At 45.6% G+C, this 23,167-nt stretch overlaps 1 protein-coding gene across 1 annotated transcript; it reads left to right on the forward strand.

The window, feature by feature from the left end:
* Positions 1-8,492: 8,492 nt before the first annotated feature.
* On the forward strand, positions 8,493-22,251 carry LOC144952093 (uncharacterized). Its single transcript, XM_078882498.1, has 5 exons — positions 8,493-8,692; positions 15,385-15,487; positions 18,341-18,520; positions 19,540-19,674; positions 20,639-22,251. Exons 2-5 carry the CDS (start codon positions 15,385-15,387, stop codon positions 21,475-21,477), a joined length of 1,257 nt encoding a protein of 418 aa, XP_078738624.1. The 5' UTR covers positions 8,493-8,692; the 3' UTR covers positions 21,478-22,251.
* The last annotated feature ends 916 nt before the right edge of the window (positions 22,252-23,167 follow it).

A 23,167-nucleotide genomic window follows, 5' to 3' on the forward strand; every position in this document is an offset into this window, starting at 1 on the left:
TGCGGTGCTGCCCGGGGAGGAGATGTTGGCAGCTGTGAGGGGGACATACCGGGGACCGGCGCAGAAAACTTCTCATTTAATGCCCCGGGGACTTGGAGCATCCAGCCAGATCTGGGATCCGGTGACCTTCCATCGATGTGGTCACACGGGCCAGATCGCACATGGATTTGCACCGATCCTGCCCCACTGGGGCTGCCCTCACTCCAACAGCCGCTCTCCAGCCCTGCGTACAACCAGCAGGTGAGTCGCGGCACCCCAGACACCTCGGCAGTTCCCAATGCAGACCTCACACACACAACGACTGTCAATCAACCTGCTACTTCTCGACGATCACAGCCACCCTCGTACATATGCAATTTTTCACCATAACGGTGGCTGGCTTCGGGTAGGCTCGGTGGGGGAAATTGAGGTCTGGATGCTGGTAGATATGGGAGCGTGGGCGATTATTATCTCCCTGCACGTTTTTTATATGCTTCCCCACCGGGCCCCAGCGCTTGCATCCCATACAATTATCATACGTAGTGGAAAATGGGGGACGCATTGGGGATTTTTGGGCAGCTGGAGACCCAAATTCAGGTGGGAGAACTGGTCATATCTGACCCTGTACTCGTCTCCAGCACGTTGACGGTTCCGGTTTGCTGGGAACAGACTATTTGAACCAGCTCCCTATAAAAATTGTGACGGACCAAGGGTGCATTGAAATGCTGTCAGGGGAACGTCTATATTTCTTATGTCTGGACAATGGTACCCGGACGTCAGCTCAGGTGCAAGCAGTTGCGAAAGAGCTGCCCACGGTATCTCCAGCAGCTCAAATCTGAATTCCCCTTCGATATCACACACCTCTGGTGATGGCTCGACCAGACACACCCATATTGGTGTCACCGGTGATGGCGATCATGGATCGACATGCCTTAGCAGGAGCGGACACCATCCTATGTCGCTTCCAAAAATTGTTTATTCAAGGTTTAAACAAGGCAACTATGCCTGTCACAATACATGGGGGAACAGTTTTAGCACATGTGTAATAAAGGTCGTTGAGGCGACTTCTGGAATCCGGTCTTTTATTCAACTTGCATTACAGCTTTCCTTCATGCTGCTGACAGGCAGCGTGAGAGGGATAGAGAGAGAGACGCGCCGCCACGTGGCAACCCGGAGCCCCGCTCACGCGTGTCCCCTTCCTCTGTTCGTTCCCGTTCTGACCACGTGTCGTTCGTCTCCACCCCTATTTAATACCCGGGTCATATGGTACGTTTCCACCAATCCTGGTTAGCCTTCATGGAATATTCCAGGCTCCCTCGTAGGCTCCCGGGACCACGCCCCTGACTCATCTCCCCATTGGCTGTGGCCAAAGCCAGCAGAACCAATCCTCTACTTACAGCTGTCACCTTTCCATTACGTCAGGGCCACGCCCCTAGGCTTCCCCCCATTGGCTATAGACCAGGACCGGCAGAGCCAATCATCATGACGAGTTGTGATACGTCAGTGAGCCGGATATATCCTCACATTACACATGTACAGCCCATGCCAGCAGGGGGCAGAGGATTCTAGGCAGGAAAAATGGTGGATGGAACTGATCCTGCAAATGAGGAGGCCATGCTCTGGCTGGAAGCCATGACAGCGCATGATGATAACTTGTCCGAGTCACAGCGTCAGGCTCTTGGGACATTGTTAAAATATTTTGAAGATATTTTTAATTTGTGGCACACTCATTTAATGTCCCGTCACATAAAGACAGGAAACGCACCACCCATCCGCCAGAATTAATATCGCATGGGGCCGGTCGAGAAATCTCACGTACAAAATGCAATCAACGAGATGTTAAGGGCCGATATTATCTTGCCATCGACGAACCCATGGATAGCCCCTATTGTCCTGGTGAAAAAGCCAGATGGTTCATTGCGGTATTGCATCGACTTTCGTTGACTGAACCAGGTTACAATGGCAGACGCTTATCTGCTACCGCGGATTGAAGATTCCTTGGACGCCTTAGTGGGAGTCAAATACTTTTCTACATTGGACGTATCATTGGTATTTTGGCAACTACCACTGGATGAGGATTCGAAAAACAAAACCGCCTTTAGGACACCCCGGGGGTTATTCCATTTGAACTGTCTCCCCATGGGATTACAAACGCCCCCAGCCAGATTCCAATGTTTCATGGAGCTGGTACTGATGGGTCTCCAATGGGACGTTTGCCTGATATTTAGATAATGTCATTGTGTTCGGTCGATCCTTCTAGGAACACTTACACTGGTTAACACTGGTTTTCTCACAAAGCAGGGAAACTTAATTAAAACTCAAGCCACGTAGAAGGGAAGTAATAAAATAATAAAAATAAAACATAATAAAATAATTCTCACGACGTTTCGGCCACAACGCAAGCAGCCGTCCTCCGGTGAAGACCAGGGAGACAGCGTCTGTCTCCCCGACAGACCTGGTCTTCACCTGAGGATGGCTGCTTGCGTTGTGGCCGAAACGTCGTGAGAATTATTTTGTTTTATTTTTATTATTTTATTACTTCCCTTCTACGTGACTTTACCGAAAGAACCAAGAAGATGAATCCCTGCAGTCACGAAAGCTTTAAATCGAAATTTAAAACTCAAGCCTTGCAAATGCCACCTTGCACAGCCCTCTGTCAAAAATTTGGGGCACATAGCTCAACAGGGGTAGCTATTGATCCCGTGTTAGGGAATGGCCCACTCCCGTATCCTTACCAGATATTAGAAGATGTATAGGCTGTTTCCTATTACCACAGATTCGTACAGGATTTCACGGCTATTGTAAAACCCCTACACGTACTTGCAGCTAAGCGGCAGAAATTCCAATGGGGTACTGAAGAGGACAGGGCTTTAAAAAATCTGCGGACACTCCTTACGGAGGTGCCACCATTGGCATACCCAGATCTTTCACTGCCCTTGTTGCTGGATACGGATGCGAGGGATGTAGGGATTGGGGCATCCTATTCCAGGTGCAGTCGGGCAGAGAGGTGGTAATTGCATATAGCAGCCAGGTACTGTCATTGGCCGAACAATGCTACCGCCTAATGAGGAGAGAACTCCTGGCCATTGTGCATTTTGTACGGAAATTTTCGCCCATACCTATGCTGACAAAAATTTGCAATGCAAACTGACCACTCACCACTGCAATACTCGTTATGTATCGACCAAACATCTGGTCAATGGCCAGGGGGATTGACAGGCTGCAAGAATTGTCCTATGAGGTGGTCCATAAAAAGGGGGTGCGCCACACCATTGCGGATGCGTTATTGCGTCTGCGTTTTTCCATTGTTGCAATGTCCTGGTGAAATCGTTCGCCATGCTCATCGCTCACTGCTCCGCAGTTCGGTGGGGAAAAATCTAGATGAGTGCAAAAAAAATTATCTTTAGTGACGTGTTCTAACCAAGGCTTTGTATGCCTTGAAGAAGTTTTCCACCAACTCCCTGTATTTGACTGTTTTTTTGTTTCCGAGAAAATTTGTTGCCACTAACTGGAAGGCTTTCCATGCCATCTTTTCCTTACCACGCAGTGCACTTTCAAATGCATCATATCAAAAAGTTCACGAATCTGAGGACTAACAAAGACACATTCCTTTATCTTAGCTTTACTTAACCTTGGAGATTTTCCACGGAGGTACTTGAAAGCTGCTTGTGTTTTGTCCATGGCTTTGACAAAGTTCTTCATCAGACCCAGCTTGATCTGTAAGGGTGGTTACAAAATCTTCCTTGATTCAAAAAGTGGTGGATACTGAACACTTTTCCTCCCAGGCTCCAATGCCTGTCGGAGTGGCCAATCTATCTTGATGTAGTGGGAATCTCTCGCTCGACTATCCCATTCACAGAGAAAACAGCAGTATTTTGTGTATCCAGTCTGCAGATCAAGCAAGAAAGCAACAACCTTCAAATCACCACAAAGCTGCCACTGATGTTGGTCATAGTTTATGCACCTCAAAAGTTGTTTCATGTTGTCATAGGTTTCCTTCATATAGACTGCATGACCAAATGGAATTGATGGCAAAAGATTGCCATTATGCAGCAAAACAGCTTTAAGACTCATCTTCGATTAATCAATCAACAGTCTCCACTCATCTGGATCATGAACGATGTTGAGGGCTGCCATCACACCATCGATGTTGCAGGCTACAAGATCACCGTCTATGAAGAAGAATGGGACAAGATCCTTTTGACGGTCACCGAACATGGAAAACCGAACATCACCTGCCAGGAGATTCCACTGCTGCAGTCTGGAGCCCAACAGCTCTGCCTTGCTCTTGGGTAGTTCAAAATCCCTGACAAGGTCCTTCAGTTCACCGTGTGTTATGAGGTGTGGTTCAGAGGAGGATGGGAGAAAATCTGGATCATGTGATATTGATGGTTCAGGAGCAAAAGTTTCTTCCTCTTCCTCGTCTGACTCAAGTGAGAATGATTCTGGTGGATCAGGAACCGACAGTCCTCCGTGGGGTACTGGGCGTATCGCTGATGGAATGTTTGGATAATGCACAGTCCACTTTTTCTTCTTTGACACACCTTTCCCAACTGGAGTCGCCATGCAGAAATAACAATTGCTGAGTCTTGATTTGAAGCTTTCGTGACTGCAGGAATCCATACTCTGGTTCTTTCGGTAAAGTCACGTAGATAGAAAAAAATAACAAAAGAAAACGCTTCTTTGGTTCTTTCGGTAAAGTCACGTATAAAGATAAAATAATAAATTAAATTATAGCATACTACGACGTTTCGATAGCAACACAAACAATCATCATCAGGTATAAAAGAAATAGCAACAAAAATCTAACCAGAAAACTATAGACAGACATATAAGCAGACAGATATCACAAAGATACACAGAGAGAGAACACGTATCGGCACAAAGAGAGAGATCGTCTCTGTGACGAGGCCTTAAATATAGAGAGGGGGCGGGGGCGGAGAGAGGGAGGGGGCAGAGAAAAAATTAGCATGTCAATGAGTGGACGACGACGTGGCACGGTACGCAAGCTTGTGTTGCAATCGAAACGTCGTAGTATGCTATTATTTAATTTATTATTTTATCTTTATACGTGACTTTACCGAAAGAACCAAAGAATAATTCCTGCAGTCACGAAAGCTACAAAATTAAGATTGAACCACTTCTACGGGGAAATTTAAGCTTATCTTTTTTCTCTCTCTCTGGTTTTTTGTTTTCTCTCTCTGCCTGTGTCCTCTCTTTGGAATTTTCACACTTAAATTCTAACTTAGCAATCTTTGAAATACGTAATCAACCAGGCTATGCGTTAATTGTGTGTTGATCGACTCTCTGTGTTGCATTACATTACATTTCGATATTTTGCTAGGTTATTTAATTTTAGTGTGTCTTTCTCCTAATTTTCAAGCTTGCGTACCGTACCACGTCGTCGTCCACTCATTGACATGCTAATTTTTTCTCTGCCCCCTCCCTCTCTCCGCCCCCGCCCCCTCTCTATATTTAAGGCCTCGTCACAGAGACGATCTCTCTCTTTGTGCCGATACGTGTTCTCTCTCTGTGTATCTTTGTGATATGTGTCTGCTTATATGTCTGTCTATAGTTTTCTGGTTAGATTTTTGTTGCTATTTATTTTATACCTGATGATGATTGCTTGTGTTGCAATCGAAACGTCGTAGTATGTTATTATTTAATTTATTATTTTATCTTTATACGTGACTTTACCGAAAGAACCAAAGAATAATTCCTGCAGTCACGAAAGCTCCAAAATTAAGATTCAAAGAAAACACGTTTCGGTCGCAACACAAGCATCCGTCTTCAGGTGAGAAATGATCTGCTGTTGTGGCTTTATTAAGGCACGGGAGGGGGGGAAAGGGGGGGAGGAGTTTTGTCGTGTGGTGGCTGCAGGAGTTCACGGGGGAGAGGGGTGGAGGGTTTGTGGCGTGCAGGGATGGGTGGGGCTGGAGAAATTAGCATGTCAATGAGCTTGAATTGTACTTTTGTGAACAAAGCATAACTTCTGCTATGTTTGAGGTGAAGGTACTTGTGCATCACAAAAGCACAGTATAACCACTATGCTCTTTGGTTCTTTCGGTAAAGTCACGTAGTTAATGACTTTACCGAAAGAACCAAAGAGTGTGGATTCCTGCAGTCACAAACGCTTCAAATCAAGATTATAACCATTATGGTTAAGAAAGCCAAATACCTTTATTTTGGCTGCAAAATTAGAGATCAGGACAAGATGTGGGCAGAACCAACACGTCGGCGGTGGTGGATCATTGTTTCAACGCTGTGGGCACACATGCCATTGTTTTCTCCGAGACCAAGGTACTCTGCAAACCTTCGGGCCTATATCAAAGGTTTGTTCATGAAGCCATCCAGATATATAAACATAGCCGTAACTTCAACCGAGAAGATGGATACAAATTGAGCAATCATTGGAAGGATGTTATTAACCAGGTAAAACCTTAACTGCTTTATGGTGTTGCCTTCATAACCGCATCTCCAGTTTCTTCAGCCTCCCACTCCCAGCCCCGCCCACTTCCCCCTCCCCCCGGCATTTTGCCTTGCTCGTCTTCTAATCCCTCTAGCAGCGCTCCACCCCCCGCCACACTACAACCCTCTCTCTATCTCTCCTCCCTTACTCCTCCCCCCTCCCTTACCTATATAGCCTCTTGTCACGGCAGCCCTTTTGCCCACTTCAGCAATTGTTTCTTGCTGTGGTTGTCCCACCTGATGACGGACGCTTGTGTTGCGCCCGAAACGTCGTGATTTAATTTATTGTATTTTATACCTACGTGACTTTACCGAAAGAACCAAAGTGTATGGATCCCTGCAGTCACGAAAACTTCAAATCTAGATTTTCGGTTTACTTTCGGTTTCGGCCGAAATCAGAAATTCAGTTTCGGTCGGACTCTAGGTTCGACTGAACCCCATTGGCGCCTTGGGAGGTCGAAGACAGACGGACCACTTTATGCGGTCCTTGTTAGGCAAATATCCACGTATCTCCATTCCTCGCCCCAGGCAGTGTGTGGGTATCCCTCATAATCGGAGTCTTTGGGTTGTGGTAATGCCCACACTGGGCGTCGGGACTACAGATGCACGCGGGTGGAGGCTTGAAGATGTTCTCAATCTGCCTTTCTTTCCACTGTAGTTGATCCTTCACTGTCTTTTCTTTTTCTCTTCTGCTAATCAGTGTCTTTGCGCTCTTCATTCACTCCAATTTACGGAAAGATCCAATCATAATGATATAGGTGATGACATCTTATGATAGTAAATTATGGATGACTGTATTTATACTGCTTGTCCACAAGCTGTAAAGCAACACATCAAAAACTGGACAATACTTATTTACTTAGATCATAATTACTATTTATATGTAAGTACATTAAATATTGATTAATAATCAGAATTTTTATTTTATTCAGAATCAATTAAAAAACAGATATATCGTATCCTGTGACTGTTCGTTATAAAGTATATATTTTTTTGTATTGCCAATTTCTTTTTCAAGAGAGAATGAAGCTTTTAAAAACAAGTTAGGAGTCGAAAGGATGAATTGGGAACTATTGCAGGAACAAAATAACTGTAATTCATTCCAAGAGACTTCTCTACAATAGTTTAATTCAAAATGTCGCAAACAAAATGTAAAATAAATTGTGTGAATTTGAAAGCAACATATTTTTTTTGTTTTATATTTTTATTATTTTATTATTTCCCTTCTACGTGACTTTACCGAAAGAACCAAGAATATGAATCCCTGCAGTCACGAAAGCTTTAAATCAGCAATATACATCAACTCGCATCTTATCATTTAAAAATATATATTTAAACAAATATTTTATTAAATGTGGCCAAATGGGTTGAGATATGCACATGCTGTTTGTTCTTATGTACAAAAGGACATTCCCAAACGTATCTTGCCCATGCGTTTAAAAGCCACTGGCTTCAACAAATTATTCCAGTCGGGACAATAGCACCACATACCACAATATGCCCCATCGTGTGCTCAAAATAGGCCGCTCTGGGTTATCTTAATTATTAAGCGAGCAGAATTATAATCTTTTTTTAGACTAAAAATTGTATTCATACTTGAGGAATTCGATGAGCTGTGAAGCTCTTTTTCACAGATGGCCAGCAGCAGAACAAATACATTTCAACATTTGCAATGTTAAGATATGCATTCTTACTCTTTGGTTCTTTCGGTAAAGTCAAGTAGGTTTATTTTATTTTATACCTACGTGACTTTACCGAAATAACCAAAGAGTATGCATTCCTGCAGCCACGAAAGCTTCAAATCAAGATATGCATTCTTGTTTGGCATAACCTAAAGCATTCAACAAATGCCAAATTGATGGAGAGACCCAGGAGTGTGGCGTGGTAGCCCGACCTCGTCCATGGACTATGTCTGTACAGCGGCATGAAATGTAATCGCATTTAGACTCCATATAACTCCTCAAGCACCTTATGCTGCATCGTGTCGCTGAGATGCGACGTACGTTGTTGCTGCATCTTGTCGCTTGCTGGGCAGTGAATAGGGCGAGGGGGGGAGGTCTACTTGCAGACAGAGACACAGCAGCCTCGGCTGTTGCAGACACGGGGAAGGACACGGAGACACGGACAACGCAGACAGAGACACGGAGAGCGGGTACAGAGACACGGACAGCGGGGACAGAGACACGGCCGAGCGTAGCGTCAGTCGCGTGTTGTCTGTCTCCGCACCCGGCAGGGCGCGTCCACGGTGAGCCGAGTGGGGCACGCGGACACGGCGCCGACTCGAGGCCGACTCGCAGTCTCCGTGGAGACGTCGTAGGGAGAGAGACAAACACAGTGACACACACAGACACAGTGACGCACAGTGACAGACACAGTGACACACACACACAGTGACACACACAGACACACACAGTGACACACAGTGACACACACAGACACGTACAGAGACACACACAGTGACACACAGAGACACACACAGTGACAGACACAGTGACACACACAGACACAGTGACAGATACAGTGACACACACAGTGACACACAGACACAGTGACACACACAGACACGTACAGAGACACAGAGACAGATACAGTAACACACAGACACGTACAGAGACGGAGAGACACACAGAGAGACACAGTAACACACAGACACGTACAGAGACATAGAGACAAACAGTAACACACACATACACGTAAAGAGACACAGAGAGACACAGTAACACACAGGCACGTACAGAGACACAGTAATACACACAGACACGTACAGAGACACAGAGAGAGACAGTAACACACAGGCACGTACAGAGACACAGTAATACACACAGACACGTACAGAGACAGAGAGAGAGACACAGTAACACACAGACGCGTACAGAGACACAGAGAGAGACACAGTAATACACATAGACAAGTACAGAGACAATAATACACACAGACACGTACAGAGACACCTAGAGAGATAAACAGTAATACACAGACACGTACAGAGACAGTAATACACACAGACACGTACAGAGAAACACAGATACATAAACACACTAATACAGATGTAATACAGAAACGTACAGAGATCCGTAGACATTCATACAGAGGGACAGAAACAGTGAGACGGAGAGAGACGAGGATACGAACTCTTGAGATTTGTAGATAGAAAGATACACAGATAAGACATAGCCACAGATACAGACAAACATACACAAAGGGGCCGTCCATAAATGACGTCACGCACCCAAGAGGGGGGGTGTCAGCCACATTAAATACGCACTACAATGACAATAGTTTAAAGCGATTGAAGCATGTTTTATTTTTGGGGGAGGGGGGGCAGAGAGAGAGCTGTACATGGATTGACTGGAATACCGGAACGGAAATCGACGTTTTTTTTAAAACGATTCAATGCTCGATTAAACGGGAATCGACGGGTTTTTAACGATACCAAGCTTGATCCATGCTTGATCCATGCTCGAACATTTTTGGAATCGCTACAGTGATTCCTGCGGCGTGCTTTTCTGAGTCTAAAGAGACGATTTGTGGATCAAAAAGCCCATATTAGTACCGCCCCTTTGACGCTGATTGGCTTCCTTCAACATTAACATAATTAATTATTAATTCGGTCGCGTGTTTTATTCTGCGTGGTGCTCGATAAAAATGTTCACTGGCACATTGAACAGAGCTGCCCCCGGCCCCGTCGCGATTCCCGGCCCCGTCGCGATCCCCGGCCCCGTTGCGATCCCCGGCCCCGTTGCGATCCCCGGCCCCGTCGCGATCCCCGGCCCCCGACCAGGACGGTGGAGCCTGGACGGGATGGCATCACTCGCTTGGTCCCGACGGGTTCCAGGTGGAGTTGGCTGTCTCCGGCTCCGTGCTGCACCCTCTCGCCACATGCCCCTCTCAGCGCGGTGTTATAGAGGCTGCTGCCAGCGTTGTGGCGGCTGGTCGGGCCCCTGGTATCTCTGCTCCGCCAGCCCCCGGATCGCCGCGTAGACCTCCTGCAGCAATGGCTCCGGCTCAGACGCTGGAGGTCCGATCCCAGCTGCCCCATAGGCAGCCTGCGGCGACGGTGCAGGTTCGGCGATTGGCGTCATGGTCCCGGTAGCGCCGTGGAAATTGCCTGGCTGCTCCCCTCCACCGCGCCAGCCACCTGGCCCACGGGTAGTGCCCGGCCCATGACCTGTTAATGAGCTTGTAGGATCCGGGCGGCCCACAGCGAGGTACGTTCTTCCGGCGTCACCACCGGCATTACAATGCCGGCACGGCAAGCGTAGGCAATGAGGTGCTCAACCACGAGGTTCTCGAGCGCCTCGTCAGCCAGGTGAGGGAAAGCCCTCCTCGCCAACACGAGCAGCGCACCCCTGTAGGCTAAAGGGGGCTCTCTATCCCCCCGCTGGCGGTCCTGGAACCGTCTAAAGGCGCCCTCAGCTGGGCAGTAGATCTCCCCCAAAGCCTCGTAGGCTGCCTGTAGCGTGGTCTTGGAAGGTGTAAGAGGCGAGCGGATCGTCATCTAGAACGGATGGCAACGCTCATAGCGCCTCTTCATCCGACCATCCGAGAGCGTGGATGGCAGCCACGAATCGGCGGACGAACGCCTCCCAATCACCTCCCTCGGCCACAAATTTTTCGACTAGCCCCAGCCGGCGCGCCCTGCTCCCCCCGTTGGGTGTTTAGCCCTGGCGGCTTTGGCGGGAGCAGCGGCGGTGGCTGGCGTGACGAGGCTGGTTGCGGCTAATGCCCAGCTGGCTGGTCGGCCTCCAGGTCCCGTGGCGCCTCCTCCCGTAGTACGAGTGGGAGAGGGGGTCCCGGCGCCAGCGGGCCCCCCATAGGGAGCAGACGCAGTAGTTCCTGGAGTGCCTTCTCCACGTCGCCCATGCGGTCCTCCATGGGGTCCGGGCCCCCTGCTGCTGCTCCTGGTAGCAGGCCCGCTTGTTGCCCTGGACGTGGAGGATCCCTGGCCCCTGCTTCCTCTTTTGTTGACTCTCTTCCGCGGAGGTTCTTCCTTATAGCCATTGTCGATCCCACCGCTGGAGGATCCCCGGCCCCTGCTTCCTCTTCTGTTGGCTCTCTTCCACGGAGATTCTTCCTTGTAGCCATTGTCAATCCCACCGCTGCTACCAGATGTAAAGGAGAGCCGACACAAGGTTGCAGGGGGTTCGTCTTTTATTCCTTCTCCCAGTCCACACTCGTCCCCAGCCTTCTCGATACGGTTCCCACTAATTCTCCCTCTTTTTCCCGCCCGTTCTCTCTTATATCTCCTCACCTGCTCGTCCCCCTTCCCCTGTCACCGTCCCACTCCCCCTTCCTTTTGGTGGGAATCCTTCCCCTGACATCTCTTACACCAGGCATGTCCAAAGTCCGTCAGAGTTCATACGGCCCGCAGCTTCGGTCTTATAATGTGTTATTTATGGCTCGCTAGCTCTGTCAGAATAAATAAATCATTAAACTTTAAAGATATTATCCCTCTTTCAGCCACACGGTGGCAGCACCATTCTAATGCTCTCTGGCTGAATGCGCTGAATGTTAATCTTCAAGTGAAAGATGCAGTGGTGAGCCAGCTATATGCTCACACCAAGGCCTTTGGAACCAAACTGCAACTTTTCCAAAGACGCTTGTCCCAAACAGAGCCCTGCACCGCGCACTTCCCAGCTTTAAAAGAGGTCATTGACAGTTTCTCACAGGACAACATCGGTGCCTAATGAAGAGTTATGCAACAGCTATCGCATCTCTTTCTGTGGAATTTAACAAACGCTTTCGGGACTTTACAGTTATTGAAAAGAACATGTTGCTTTTCTCTTCTCCCATCTCCGTGGACCCTGATGATGCTCCTCCACAGCTGCATCTGGAGCTCATTGAGCTGCAGTTTGATGATGAGTGCCGCGGGAAACACCAGCAGTGTTCTCTTGTTGACTTTTACCGGCAGCTGGACAAAAGCAGGTTTCCAGAAATGCGGTCATTCGCTAAGAAAATGCTGATGTTATTCGGCTCTACATATTTGTGTGAGCATACATTCTCAGTCATGAACTTAAATAAGAACCGATTTAGGTCAAGGATGAGTGACTCCAAATTGCGTGGCATTTTATGCATCTCAACCACTGCCCTCAAGTCTGACCTGGTCGCTTTACTGAAATCTAGATCTCAGTATCACCCTTCTCATTAGTGTCAGCAAGTTATATGTTCCTTGATCAATCTGAAATTGAGTGTTTTGAACGGTAAAATCTGTCACTATTAACAGTGAAAAGCCTAAAGCACACTAATGCACTTGGACTTATGGCGCTTGTTTTTATTAAACTCTTGAATAAGATTTGGTTATAACTGTTGATGTTATGTACCTGTAGATGTGACACAAACTCTTGCTTTCTGAAAGATCTTGTAAAAGACAAAATTCACTTGTTTTAAAGTTTAATGATAACAGACCACTTTGCATTACTTATAACTCCTGTTTAAAATGTTCATGAGGCAAATTCATTTAACTCATGGAAATTTAAGGCATTCTATACAGTTTGTTCAATGTTATCTGACTGAATGAAAGGCAGAATTGTGTATTTAGAGTTGTTCATGTCTGCCTGAGTGGCTTATATTTGGTTACATTGTCATTTGAAAAATAAAGGTAATTGTGACAATGATAATTGTTTTATAACGGTGTGTTTTCACGTAACTTTTGTGGTAAAAATGTCGGAAGAAACTATTGGCCCCCGGGCATCTTCACTTTATCAAATTTGGCCCTCTTTGCAAAAAGTTTGGACACCCCTGCCTTACACTGCACCTTTTGGTGTCCTCTGGTCTAACACCGTTTTGAGACTAGGCTCAAAAGAAAGCTGTCTCTGGTGTGGACCAATCAGTTTCAAAGACAATGCATATATTATCAGAGTATGTTTTTTGTTTGCATTATGACCACAAGTATTGTGGTTAATGCAGACATGATTCCTTGTGAAAGGTTTCAGTTTGGTGTTTTAACATCTCAACACCTGTTTTGTTGCCACAAAAAAGGGGAAAATCTATTCTCACAAGTTCAACATGCATGCGTACTAATATTTGTGGACTAATCTGCGATTAATGAACGATAGCAGTCCTCAACAGCAGCCAGGCGTCTGCCTCATATGCAGGACAAGACGATTCCCTACAACATGAGTACAATAGGAACGCCACAGTGGCAAGATGTTAACTACCTCGTCTGGTATGCAGGAGGTCTTGGGTTCGATCCCAATCCTGACAATGCATGCTGTTTATTTAGAGTTTGTGTCTCTCTCTTTCGGGTCTTCCGGTTTTTCCTCTTTATATTTAGAATCTTTATATTTATAATCAACGTGCGTTTAAGAGTATTTGGCTGCTATAAATTTCCACGTGATGATAAGTCACTTAGTTGAGCTATCATTTTTGATGGACAGGTCGCTTCTGAAAAAGAGCGATCTGGCTAGAAATCATAAAACTATCTAGATTTGAAGCTTTCGTGACTGCAGGAATCCATACTCTCTGGTTCTTTTGGTAAAGTCACGTAGGTATAAAATAAAATTAAAATAAATCACGACGTTTCGATTGCAACATAAGCAATCATCAGGTGGGAAAACCACAGCAAGAAAAATTTGTTTTGCTGAAGTGGTAGAGAGATGCCGTGGTAAGAGGTTATATAGGTAAGAGAGGGGGGAGGGGGAAGTGAGGGGGGTAGGGGGAGCGTTGCGTGGACGCTAGGAGAGGGACGTGAAGCTGGACGGGGGGGGGTAATGGGCGGGGCTGGAAGTGGGAGGCTGAGAGAGCTGGGGATGCGCGGGGGGGGGATGCAACGACAACGCCACTTCAGCAACACTGCCAATGAAGCAAACAATGCCAATGCAGCAGCAATGCCAAACGCTGGGGATGCAATTAACTCGGCAAAATAGACTAGTGCCCGGCAAATATGATGGAACAACCATAAACAGTTAATGTTTTTTTCCTGGTTAATAACATCCTTCCAATGATTGCTCAATTTGTATCCATCTTCTTGGTTGAAGTTATGTCTATGTTTATATATCTGGATGGCTTCATGAACAAACCTTTGATAGTAGCCCAAAGGTTTGCAGAGTACCTTGGTCTCGGAAAAAAACAATATCATGAGAGCCCACAGTGTTATAGCAATGGTCAGCTACGGCAGAGGAATTGGTTCTGCCGTGTTTCAGATCTGCCTTGTGCTCGCGGACATGGTCCGAGACATGTCGTTTTGTTTCCCCAATGTAACAGCCACCGTAGGTGCAACTTAGTTTGTAGACTCCAGGATATTGCATGCCAGGAATGACATCCTTCACAGATGGGATTAGGTCATGGATTTTGTGTACTGTACTGAATCGGACCTGGATCTTGTGTTTGTTTAAGATTTTGGAAATCTTTTGGTCACACCTGCTAGGTATGGTAACGTGATGGTTTTGATCGGCTTCTCAGGGGGTTTATCCATGGTTGGAGAAACAGCTTTGCGAATAATGCGGTCCGAGTACCCATTCATCTTGAGGGCCTGGTGTATGTGTTCCAGTTCACTGGCTAGGTGGTGTTGGTTGGAAATACAGTGGGCCCTATGGTGTAGTGTTTTAATGATGGAATTCTTCTGTTCCGGATGGTGGTGGGAATCAGGTTTCAGATAGGAATCTGTGTGGGGGGCTTTCCTGTAGACAGAGTGTCCCAATGAGCCATCAAGTCTCTTCTCAAAAAAAAACATCCAGGAAGGGTAGCTTACCATTCTTCTCTACTTCCATGGTGAATGTAATGGATGGTCTATTTTAACTGAGAGACAAAAGGTGGCCGATTGTGGTTGCTGCTGGCTATGCCACCCCCTCTTGTGTCGTGCCGATTTTGATAAGATCCTCGCTAACAGCACCTGCATTTGCCCCATCAGTCTGCATTTGCGTATGTACAATAGTAAACGTACGTGTGTGTGTGTATACATCTAATTAGATCTTAGAATGTCTGTTTTTTCTTCCCCAGATGTCTTCATATATGGAATGTCCGGTCATCAAACAAGAAAACGAAGAGAGTGCATGCTCTTGGATGTGTCCTGACTTGACTGTTAAATACGAAGATGCTGCTGGTGAGAAAACACTTTAAAGCCCTTGGCAATAGTCAAAATATGAATCATCATTGCAGGAACAACAATTGCTGCTGCTGCAATTGTGATCCCAAATTAGTAATTTGCAGGTATAGTGGCAAGGTGTTAACTACCTCACCTAGTATACAGGAAGGTAGTGGGTTCGATCCTGATCCTGACGGCTACTATATATTTTTGGAGTTTGCGTGTTCTCCCTGTGGTCACATGCATTTTTCTCCGGGTCCTCCGGTTTTCCTTCCACATTTAAAAACATGCGTTCAGAGTATTTGGTTGCTATAAATTTTCACGTGATAAACCACTTCGTTGAGCTACCATTTGTGGCCAGGTTGCTTCTGAAAATATGGTATATAGCTCAGTGGGCCTTACCCGGTAAAATAAAAAAAACATTTATGTAGTTTGTTTAACACATAGAATATCGTGACCAATATTATCCATAACAGTTTTTTTTTGCGGGTTATATCACGTAAATATAACTAGCATGGTTTTTTTAAAAGTGACAAACCTTACTAATTGGTTGTGTCGGGTGGTGGTGGGTTTAATGACACATTTATATTTACACCATTTAACCCAAATAAAACCTCTTATAGTTTTATACATCAAAGACAAATGTTAAAGAGAAGCCACAGTGCTACTGTGGTCATGCGACTCAAACTATGAACCACATCGCAAATTACTGTTGTCTGCGCTCCTTCAACGGAGGAGTAGGAAAACTAAGCAAACATTCTCTAGAAGCCCTCTCATGGACACCAGACCTCAGCATTGACATTCAGCTCCCCGGACACATTGCCAGATGCAGTCATAGAATTGCAGAAGCAAAGTGACATGAAGTGTCTAACTATATTTTGCTCAAACACCAGACATTTTTTTTCCTGAATAAGCAGACGATCCTTTCTGTTCTGAATAGTTGAAGTGTCTTTTTTGAGTAACGGTACTTGAAAGCACACATGCAGACAGACACGGGTGCAACAAACTATTTCAACTGTGGGCCCCCCTCCTTTCTCCTGACTAATTTTTACTGAAATTGCTACGGATGGTTTTTAACCCCCGTGTATAATAATATGTAGGCTCTAACTACATTATTGTGTATTGGGATTTAGAGGAAGACAGTCTGCAAGTGAGAGTATTACTAAAAAATTTACCCGTAAAAACAAAGTTTTTCACTATAAATCCTTTATATGCGTGGCATCGGTTTTATTTTATTATTCATTTCTGTTTTTCTTGAGTAAGAGTTGCATTTTTATCACATTGGTATTTTAAATTAAATATGCAATTTTTTTTTCCTAAAAATTGTCATGCACAACGAGTCTGTGTGCAAAATGTCAGCTCGATTGGATCACAGGAAGTGGGTTAAAAAACGACCGAAAGATTTGCATGGTCGTAAGCGCGCAAGCAAGTTAACTTAATATAAAGGATTTAAAAATATTTAAAGGTAACAATATTCACAATTAAGTTATTCTGCGTCTTGGTTTTCATGCACATGTTAGTTAATAAGAAACCCTGATGGGCTTCTTCTTGGTTCTTTCGGTAAAGTCACGTAGAATTGAAATAATAAAATAATAAAAATATAACATAATAAAATAAAAAACAAATAATCGAAATTTAACCCTGATGGTGTTCAGTCACAAACATCAGTAGTAGCGGCTACTAGATTTTACACTGTGTGTATTTTTCGGAAATATTTTTTCATTTGTAACTATGTTTTATAGACATTTATGGTTAATTGTTGGAATGAAAAAATATATATTTTACTTGTTTATCTGTTGATTCGGGGGCCCCCCTTGTGACCAACTGGGCCCCTTTGCGTCGAATAACGCTGCCACATAACCCCCCCCCCCCCTTGATTGCTCACCTGTGCAGACCCACATCAAGGCCATAACTGATCAAAAATATATAAATATATATTCCCACAACATGCAAAATGCTGACACACGCCAGGGCTGTAACCGATACAATATTTACACGGCAACTCGTGATGTCATTCATAATAGATTTTTGGGTCAGATCGCTTGAGAAAAATGCGTGTCGAGCAGCCTCCAACACCTGAGACAGCCAATTAATAATGCTATCACGTGGTTGAACAAACGAGCCAGCTTGTTACTGCTTCAGCACCCCGCCGGTGTGTGGTTGGAGAGCGATCCACACAGACATTGAACAGTTGGCTACGGACCTTTTAGCTGGTAGTGACAGCCAGCATCATCGGGCAGTTGCCAAAATTGGCAACTGATACATGTGAACTGCTCTCCAACACACCTGTGTGCAGAAACAGTAATAAAATGGCACATTTGTTCATCCGCACAGCACTCGACAACAACTGTGATGAACAGGTTGGAGGTTAAAGTGAAATCGTCGCCGTTGTTCAGATTCTAGATTTGAAGCTTTCGTGACTGCAAGGATTCATACTCTTAGGTTTTTCGGTAAAGTCACGTAGGGGAAAAATAAATAATTTAAAATAATAGAAATAATAATAGAAATAAAATAATAAATCACGACACAAGTCTCTGTCATCAGGTGGGACCGTCACAGCTAGATTCACTTATTATTTCTATTATTTTTTATTTTTTACCTACGTGACTTTACCGAAAAACCTAAGAGTATGTTGTTCAGATTACCTAAAACAACAAAATCGGTCCAGACCAGCACATGAGTTTAACGGTGCTGCTTTTAAATACATATTTGCTGCTTCACTGGAATTTAAAGCACAAGTCCAACTATGGCAACACATTGACAATTCCAATTATTAATGGGTGGAACGTCCCTCTCCAACCTGTGTGGCTGCCTTTTTATGTAATAGAACAGTTGCCCATCAAAGTCCGTGGTATATTTTCTAAATTACAGCTCTAGATCTGAATATCGTTAAGGTTGAAGAAGGCAGCGATTATTCAGAGGGGACAGCGGATTTCCACGATGGACGTCCGGCCGCTCCAGAACTGAACTTGACCACCAAGGTGGAGGTGTGGGCGGACGACGTAAAAAAATTCATCCAGGTGGAGTTGTTGGAGGAGGACACTGGTCAAGGTAATTCTCCGTTTGAGTGCATCGCAGACCAACGTGCATAATGTGCAGCCTGTACACACGATCCACTCGCACCGAATGCGCACCGCACTAATTGCACACAAATACACAAAAACTTGCACTACTCTTCCCGCCGACTGGACAGCGCGTACATGAAGAATGCTCTCTAAAGAGCCTATTAATATTATTTTTGTTATGCTTGTTTACCCAGGAAAGCCTCGCTGAGTCTCAAGACTCTTTTTCAGGAGGGTTGTGCTAAGTTCTACAGTAGGGGGATGATGATGTTGTTACCGCTACTGTGTGTGATCTCAGTTGGACATTGGTGAAAAAGGGATTCATAGCTCATCGGATTCCTCCAGTATAAATACATATTCTGATTCAATTGTGTAATTTGCAGGTACATTTTTCAGCATTGGGATGTTTTGGCCAATACCAGTTGCATTGTGTGGGTTTTGTTTTGTCATGTGCGAAAACCGGAACTCTTGATCTGCCACCAACAGTTACTTGCACGTAGGGCAGGCATTCATAGAGAATGTTTAGAGCTGGTATAGGACAGATTGCAATTTTTTTTTAAATACCCATAGTCAGGTGAAGTCATCTGTGACCGCGCTGAACTCATCAGTGATCAAGGCTCAGGCTCGGTCAAATATGGCACCAATATGGTTGCTAATGCAAGTGCTGTTGTGTTTTTCAGACGGTTAAATTGCAGGCACAATTAGCTCTTATAAAAGAGGCTTACATCCACATTTATATGAGCTCTGAACAAAAAAAAAACGAGAATCAAGCTGGCAACGAATTTGTGCTCTTGAATTTGGCTTTCTAAATGGCATCTGTGCTGGTTTAAATCTACTGCTGTAAATAAATACATAACGTGTGATTAATTGTTTTTTTTAACACCCAAGACTCAAAGGGCTCTTCTTGGACAATGTTTATCATTCTTAACAGGAGGGTTTGTAACTGCCTCGTTTATTTACATGTAAGTATTTCCACTTGTGAAAGACATTTGTGTGGGTATTTTACAGTTCTAGAGTCAACGACGGTTCAAGTTGAAGAAACCAGTGAGAGGCCAGAGGAGATGGGGAATTCCTGCGGACGTGCTGACACGTCGGACCGGAATTTCATTGAGGTGGAGCTGTCGGAGGAGGACATTGCTGAAGGTGAGTCTTTACCCTTGATCGCATCGTTGAGAAAAAAAATGCGATCATCCCCTTTTGTTTTTATTGCAACCATATTCCCAGACGTTGCGACCATTGGGAGCCATGCTACAAGACGAAGACGTTTTTCTTACGCAAAACTTATCCCGTCGGTGTGATTAGCGTGCGTCGTGTCAAAGAACAGCTCCAAAATTAAGGCTCATTCTTCGTGCGCTCCATTTAGATAGCCCTGTTCTCAAACAACCTTTGGCGGCGAAGCTAAATCATTTATAAGAACAAGGACTCCTGGGGTTGGACCAACCCAGGAAACAGTGGTCAGCCCTAAATACACTGCAGAAAAGGGGATGGAAATGTGGTCCCCTTATCTTATGTAGATTTATATAGCAGTGCCATAATGCAAGGTGTTTTACAACAGTTATAAAATTGTACCTTAGATGATAGTGGTTGACATAAAGGATGAGGTTGTTAAAAGTGGTGATGGAGCTATGGTGCCAGCAGGACAGGTGGGAGTGGTTAAGGAGCAGTTTGGGTAGTGATAGGGGTGGGGGAAGTGATAGAGGTTGGGGTAATGGTAATGGTAGTGATAGGGGTTGGGGCAGTGATGGGGGTTGGGGTAGTGATGGGGGTTGGGGTAGTGATGGGGGTTGGGGTAGTGATGGGGGTTGGGGTAGGCCTGGTCTTAGCTGGGGGTCGGAGTAGCAGTCGCAGGATTGGCTAGGGAGAGGAAATGAGTCACCAGAGCCAGACTTCGGATCACATGATCCAACACTGCCCGTACCGCTGATTCATGGGCAATATCACCGAGATCCAGCAAGCCTCCAACGATGCTATAGATTAGCTTAATAACCTCCATATACTAGCAAATGCAAACCTAAGGTGTTACCGTTGCTGTTTCTGCTGCTTATTTTTCTCGCGTCACTTAATTGAACCCTCCATTTGCATTTTGAACCATGTCTGGCATACGAAGCAAAGGAAATGGAACTCCTGTGCGAGGAGTGCGGAAAGGGAGGAGGATGCGTCGACGCGATGAAAGACAAAGCGGAACATGCCAGCAAGACCTCGCGATCCTGCAGGCAGTGCGGGAAGTCGCTCGAAGGCACCACACTGCTCGTGGCGGTCGCCGCCGATGGGAGAAAGCACACGTGCGAAGAGTGTGGGAAGGCATTTGCAACGCGGTACACCTTAAAAAAACATTCCAGGATACACAGCGGAGAGTGGCCACACGTGTGCATCGAGTGTGGGAAGGGGTTCGCAACTCGCTTTGACTTGGAGAAGCACGCTAAAGTACACACCGGTGAGAAGCCGCACTTGTGCAAAGAGTGCGGGAAGGGCTTTGCGCATCGCTACAATTTGGAAACGCACTCCATATCGCACACCGGCGAGTGGCCGCACGTGTGCAAGGAGTGCGGGAAGGGCTTTAGGCAGCGTTCTGACTTGGAGACGCACACAAGGACGCACACCGGTGAGAAGCCGTACGTGTGCAAAGAGTGCGGCAAGGGCTTTGCAAGACGCGCCCACTTAGAGGCGCACTTCATCTCGCACACGGGCAAGTGGCGGCATGTGTGCAAGGAGTGCGGTAAGGGCTTCGCACAGCGGTCCGATTTGGACAGGCACATGAGAACGCACACGGGCGAGTGGCCCTTTGTGTGCAAGGAGTGCGGCAAGGGATTTGCGCAATGTTCAGACTTGGAGAGGCACACGAGGACGCACACAGGCGAGAAGCCGCACGTTTGCAAGGAGTGCGGCAAGGAGTTTTCACGGATCTACACTTTAAAGAGACATTCGGTAACGCACGCCCAAGAATGAAACTTTGAATCGATTTTTGTTGGTGTTGAAAGCAATGGTGATTGCTTTTTTTCATCCAATGCTCCTGCCCCATTGTATACTCTTAAATAATGTATGTTTAATTATTATGCGTCTTTACCCTGGAGAGCCTCACTGAGTCTCAATATTTTTGAGGGATGATCATGCCGTTTTTTTCATAACAGGGAGTGATTTTCTCATCCTGATTGAGTCAATTTGCAAGTCATTTGTATTGCATCTGGATATTTATCCAATAGCTGTTACGCTTATATAGTTTCCTAGCTATGGGGAGGAAATATTGTAACCCAAAGGAATCCTATGCGGAACAGTAAAACAAAATAGAAACTCCACCTAAAGAAAGGTGGGCAAGCCAGGGACTCGAAGCTCGGGACATGAGGCACAATCAAGACCGTTGCACCAAACCTGTGTAATGACAGTCGAGCCGACATGTGGTGTGAGTGGACTAGTGGCCATGGGAGGTAATGATAAGAGTATCAGCTGTGAGTGCGAAGCGACTGGTGGCTACGGGAATGATCGATAAGGGAGTGCGGTCAGGTGACGGAAGAGGACGGTAAAATCTGCTGGTGGAGCGAGTGTCCAGAGTCAGCGAGACGGTTCGGGAAGGGGGGCTTGGCCTTGGTCTGTAAATATGGAGATGCGCGGGAGACTGGGCTGTTGCAGTGGGATTTCCGCCTGTCCAAGTGAACGTGTCTTCAATAAAGAACCATCTCAAGAATGGTGTGTTAAGTTGTTTTTACACCTGTATTCAGAATGTAATGGTCCTTGCTCTTTGAGTGCAGGTAACTCTTATATGCATGTACGTTATACTTCATTCGCACCGTACATAGCCAACTATGCTAATTGGAGGTGCGGAGGAAGGACAACACACTAAACACAAAAAGCAGTTCTAAAGAAATTAGTTTTCAATCTAGATTTAAAAGTGCGTAGCTCCAGTGGCTTCCTAATATCAGAAGGAAGAGCGTTCCTGACGACCGCAGTAGCGCCTCTGAAACCGTGCGATGTGGTGGCCATCTTTGTTCGATGACAAGACAAAAGGTGCTGCAAGGATGACCGGAGTTCACATGCTGGTTTATGCTCCTTTTCAAGTTTCATTTATTTGGCATAGCCCTGTGAGCCATGCGGCTCTTAAGTCGGGTGCAACCGCAACAAACAAAATATGAACACAGAACATCTTAAAGCGACGACGCGTAACAGAAACATCCTGGAATAAACCATCAAATATTACAAAAAAAACGTATTTAAACGTTGTGTGCAAAAATCCCAATGTGGTGCAAGTCAACAATAACAACCATAAGACAATTTAGATTAACCATATGTTTTCGAATCACCAAAATAAAGCTATAAAAACAATGTAACAACAGTAATCATAGGAAGTGTGATTCAAATTGAACAATAAACGATATACATAACACGTACGACCAAACTTGCAGCCATAGCTGGCAGCATGACAATCCCAGTGTATGATGTGTGAGTGAGTCAGTGGTAGTGTGAGTGAGTGTATGATGAGTGAGTCGATGTATGATGTGTGAGTGAGTTAGTGGTTGTATGAGTGAGTGTATGATGTGTGTGAGTAAGTGTATGATGAGTGAGTCGGTGTATGATGTGTGAGTAAGTCAGTGTCGGCCCCCTCTGCTCGCGCCTCTCGCCCACCACAAACGACCCCGCCAGCCGC

Source organism: Lampetra fluviatilis, chromosome 65 (assembly GCF_964198595.1).
Source record: "Lampetra fluviatilis chromosome 65, kcLamFluv1.1, whole genome shotgun sequence".
Taxonomy (NCBI): domain Eukaryota; kingdom Metazoa; phylum Chordata; class Hyperoartia; order Petromyzontiformes; family Petromyzontidae; genus Lampetra; species Lampetra fluviatilis.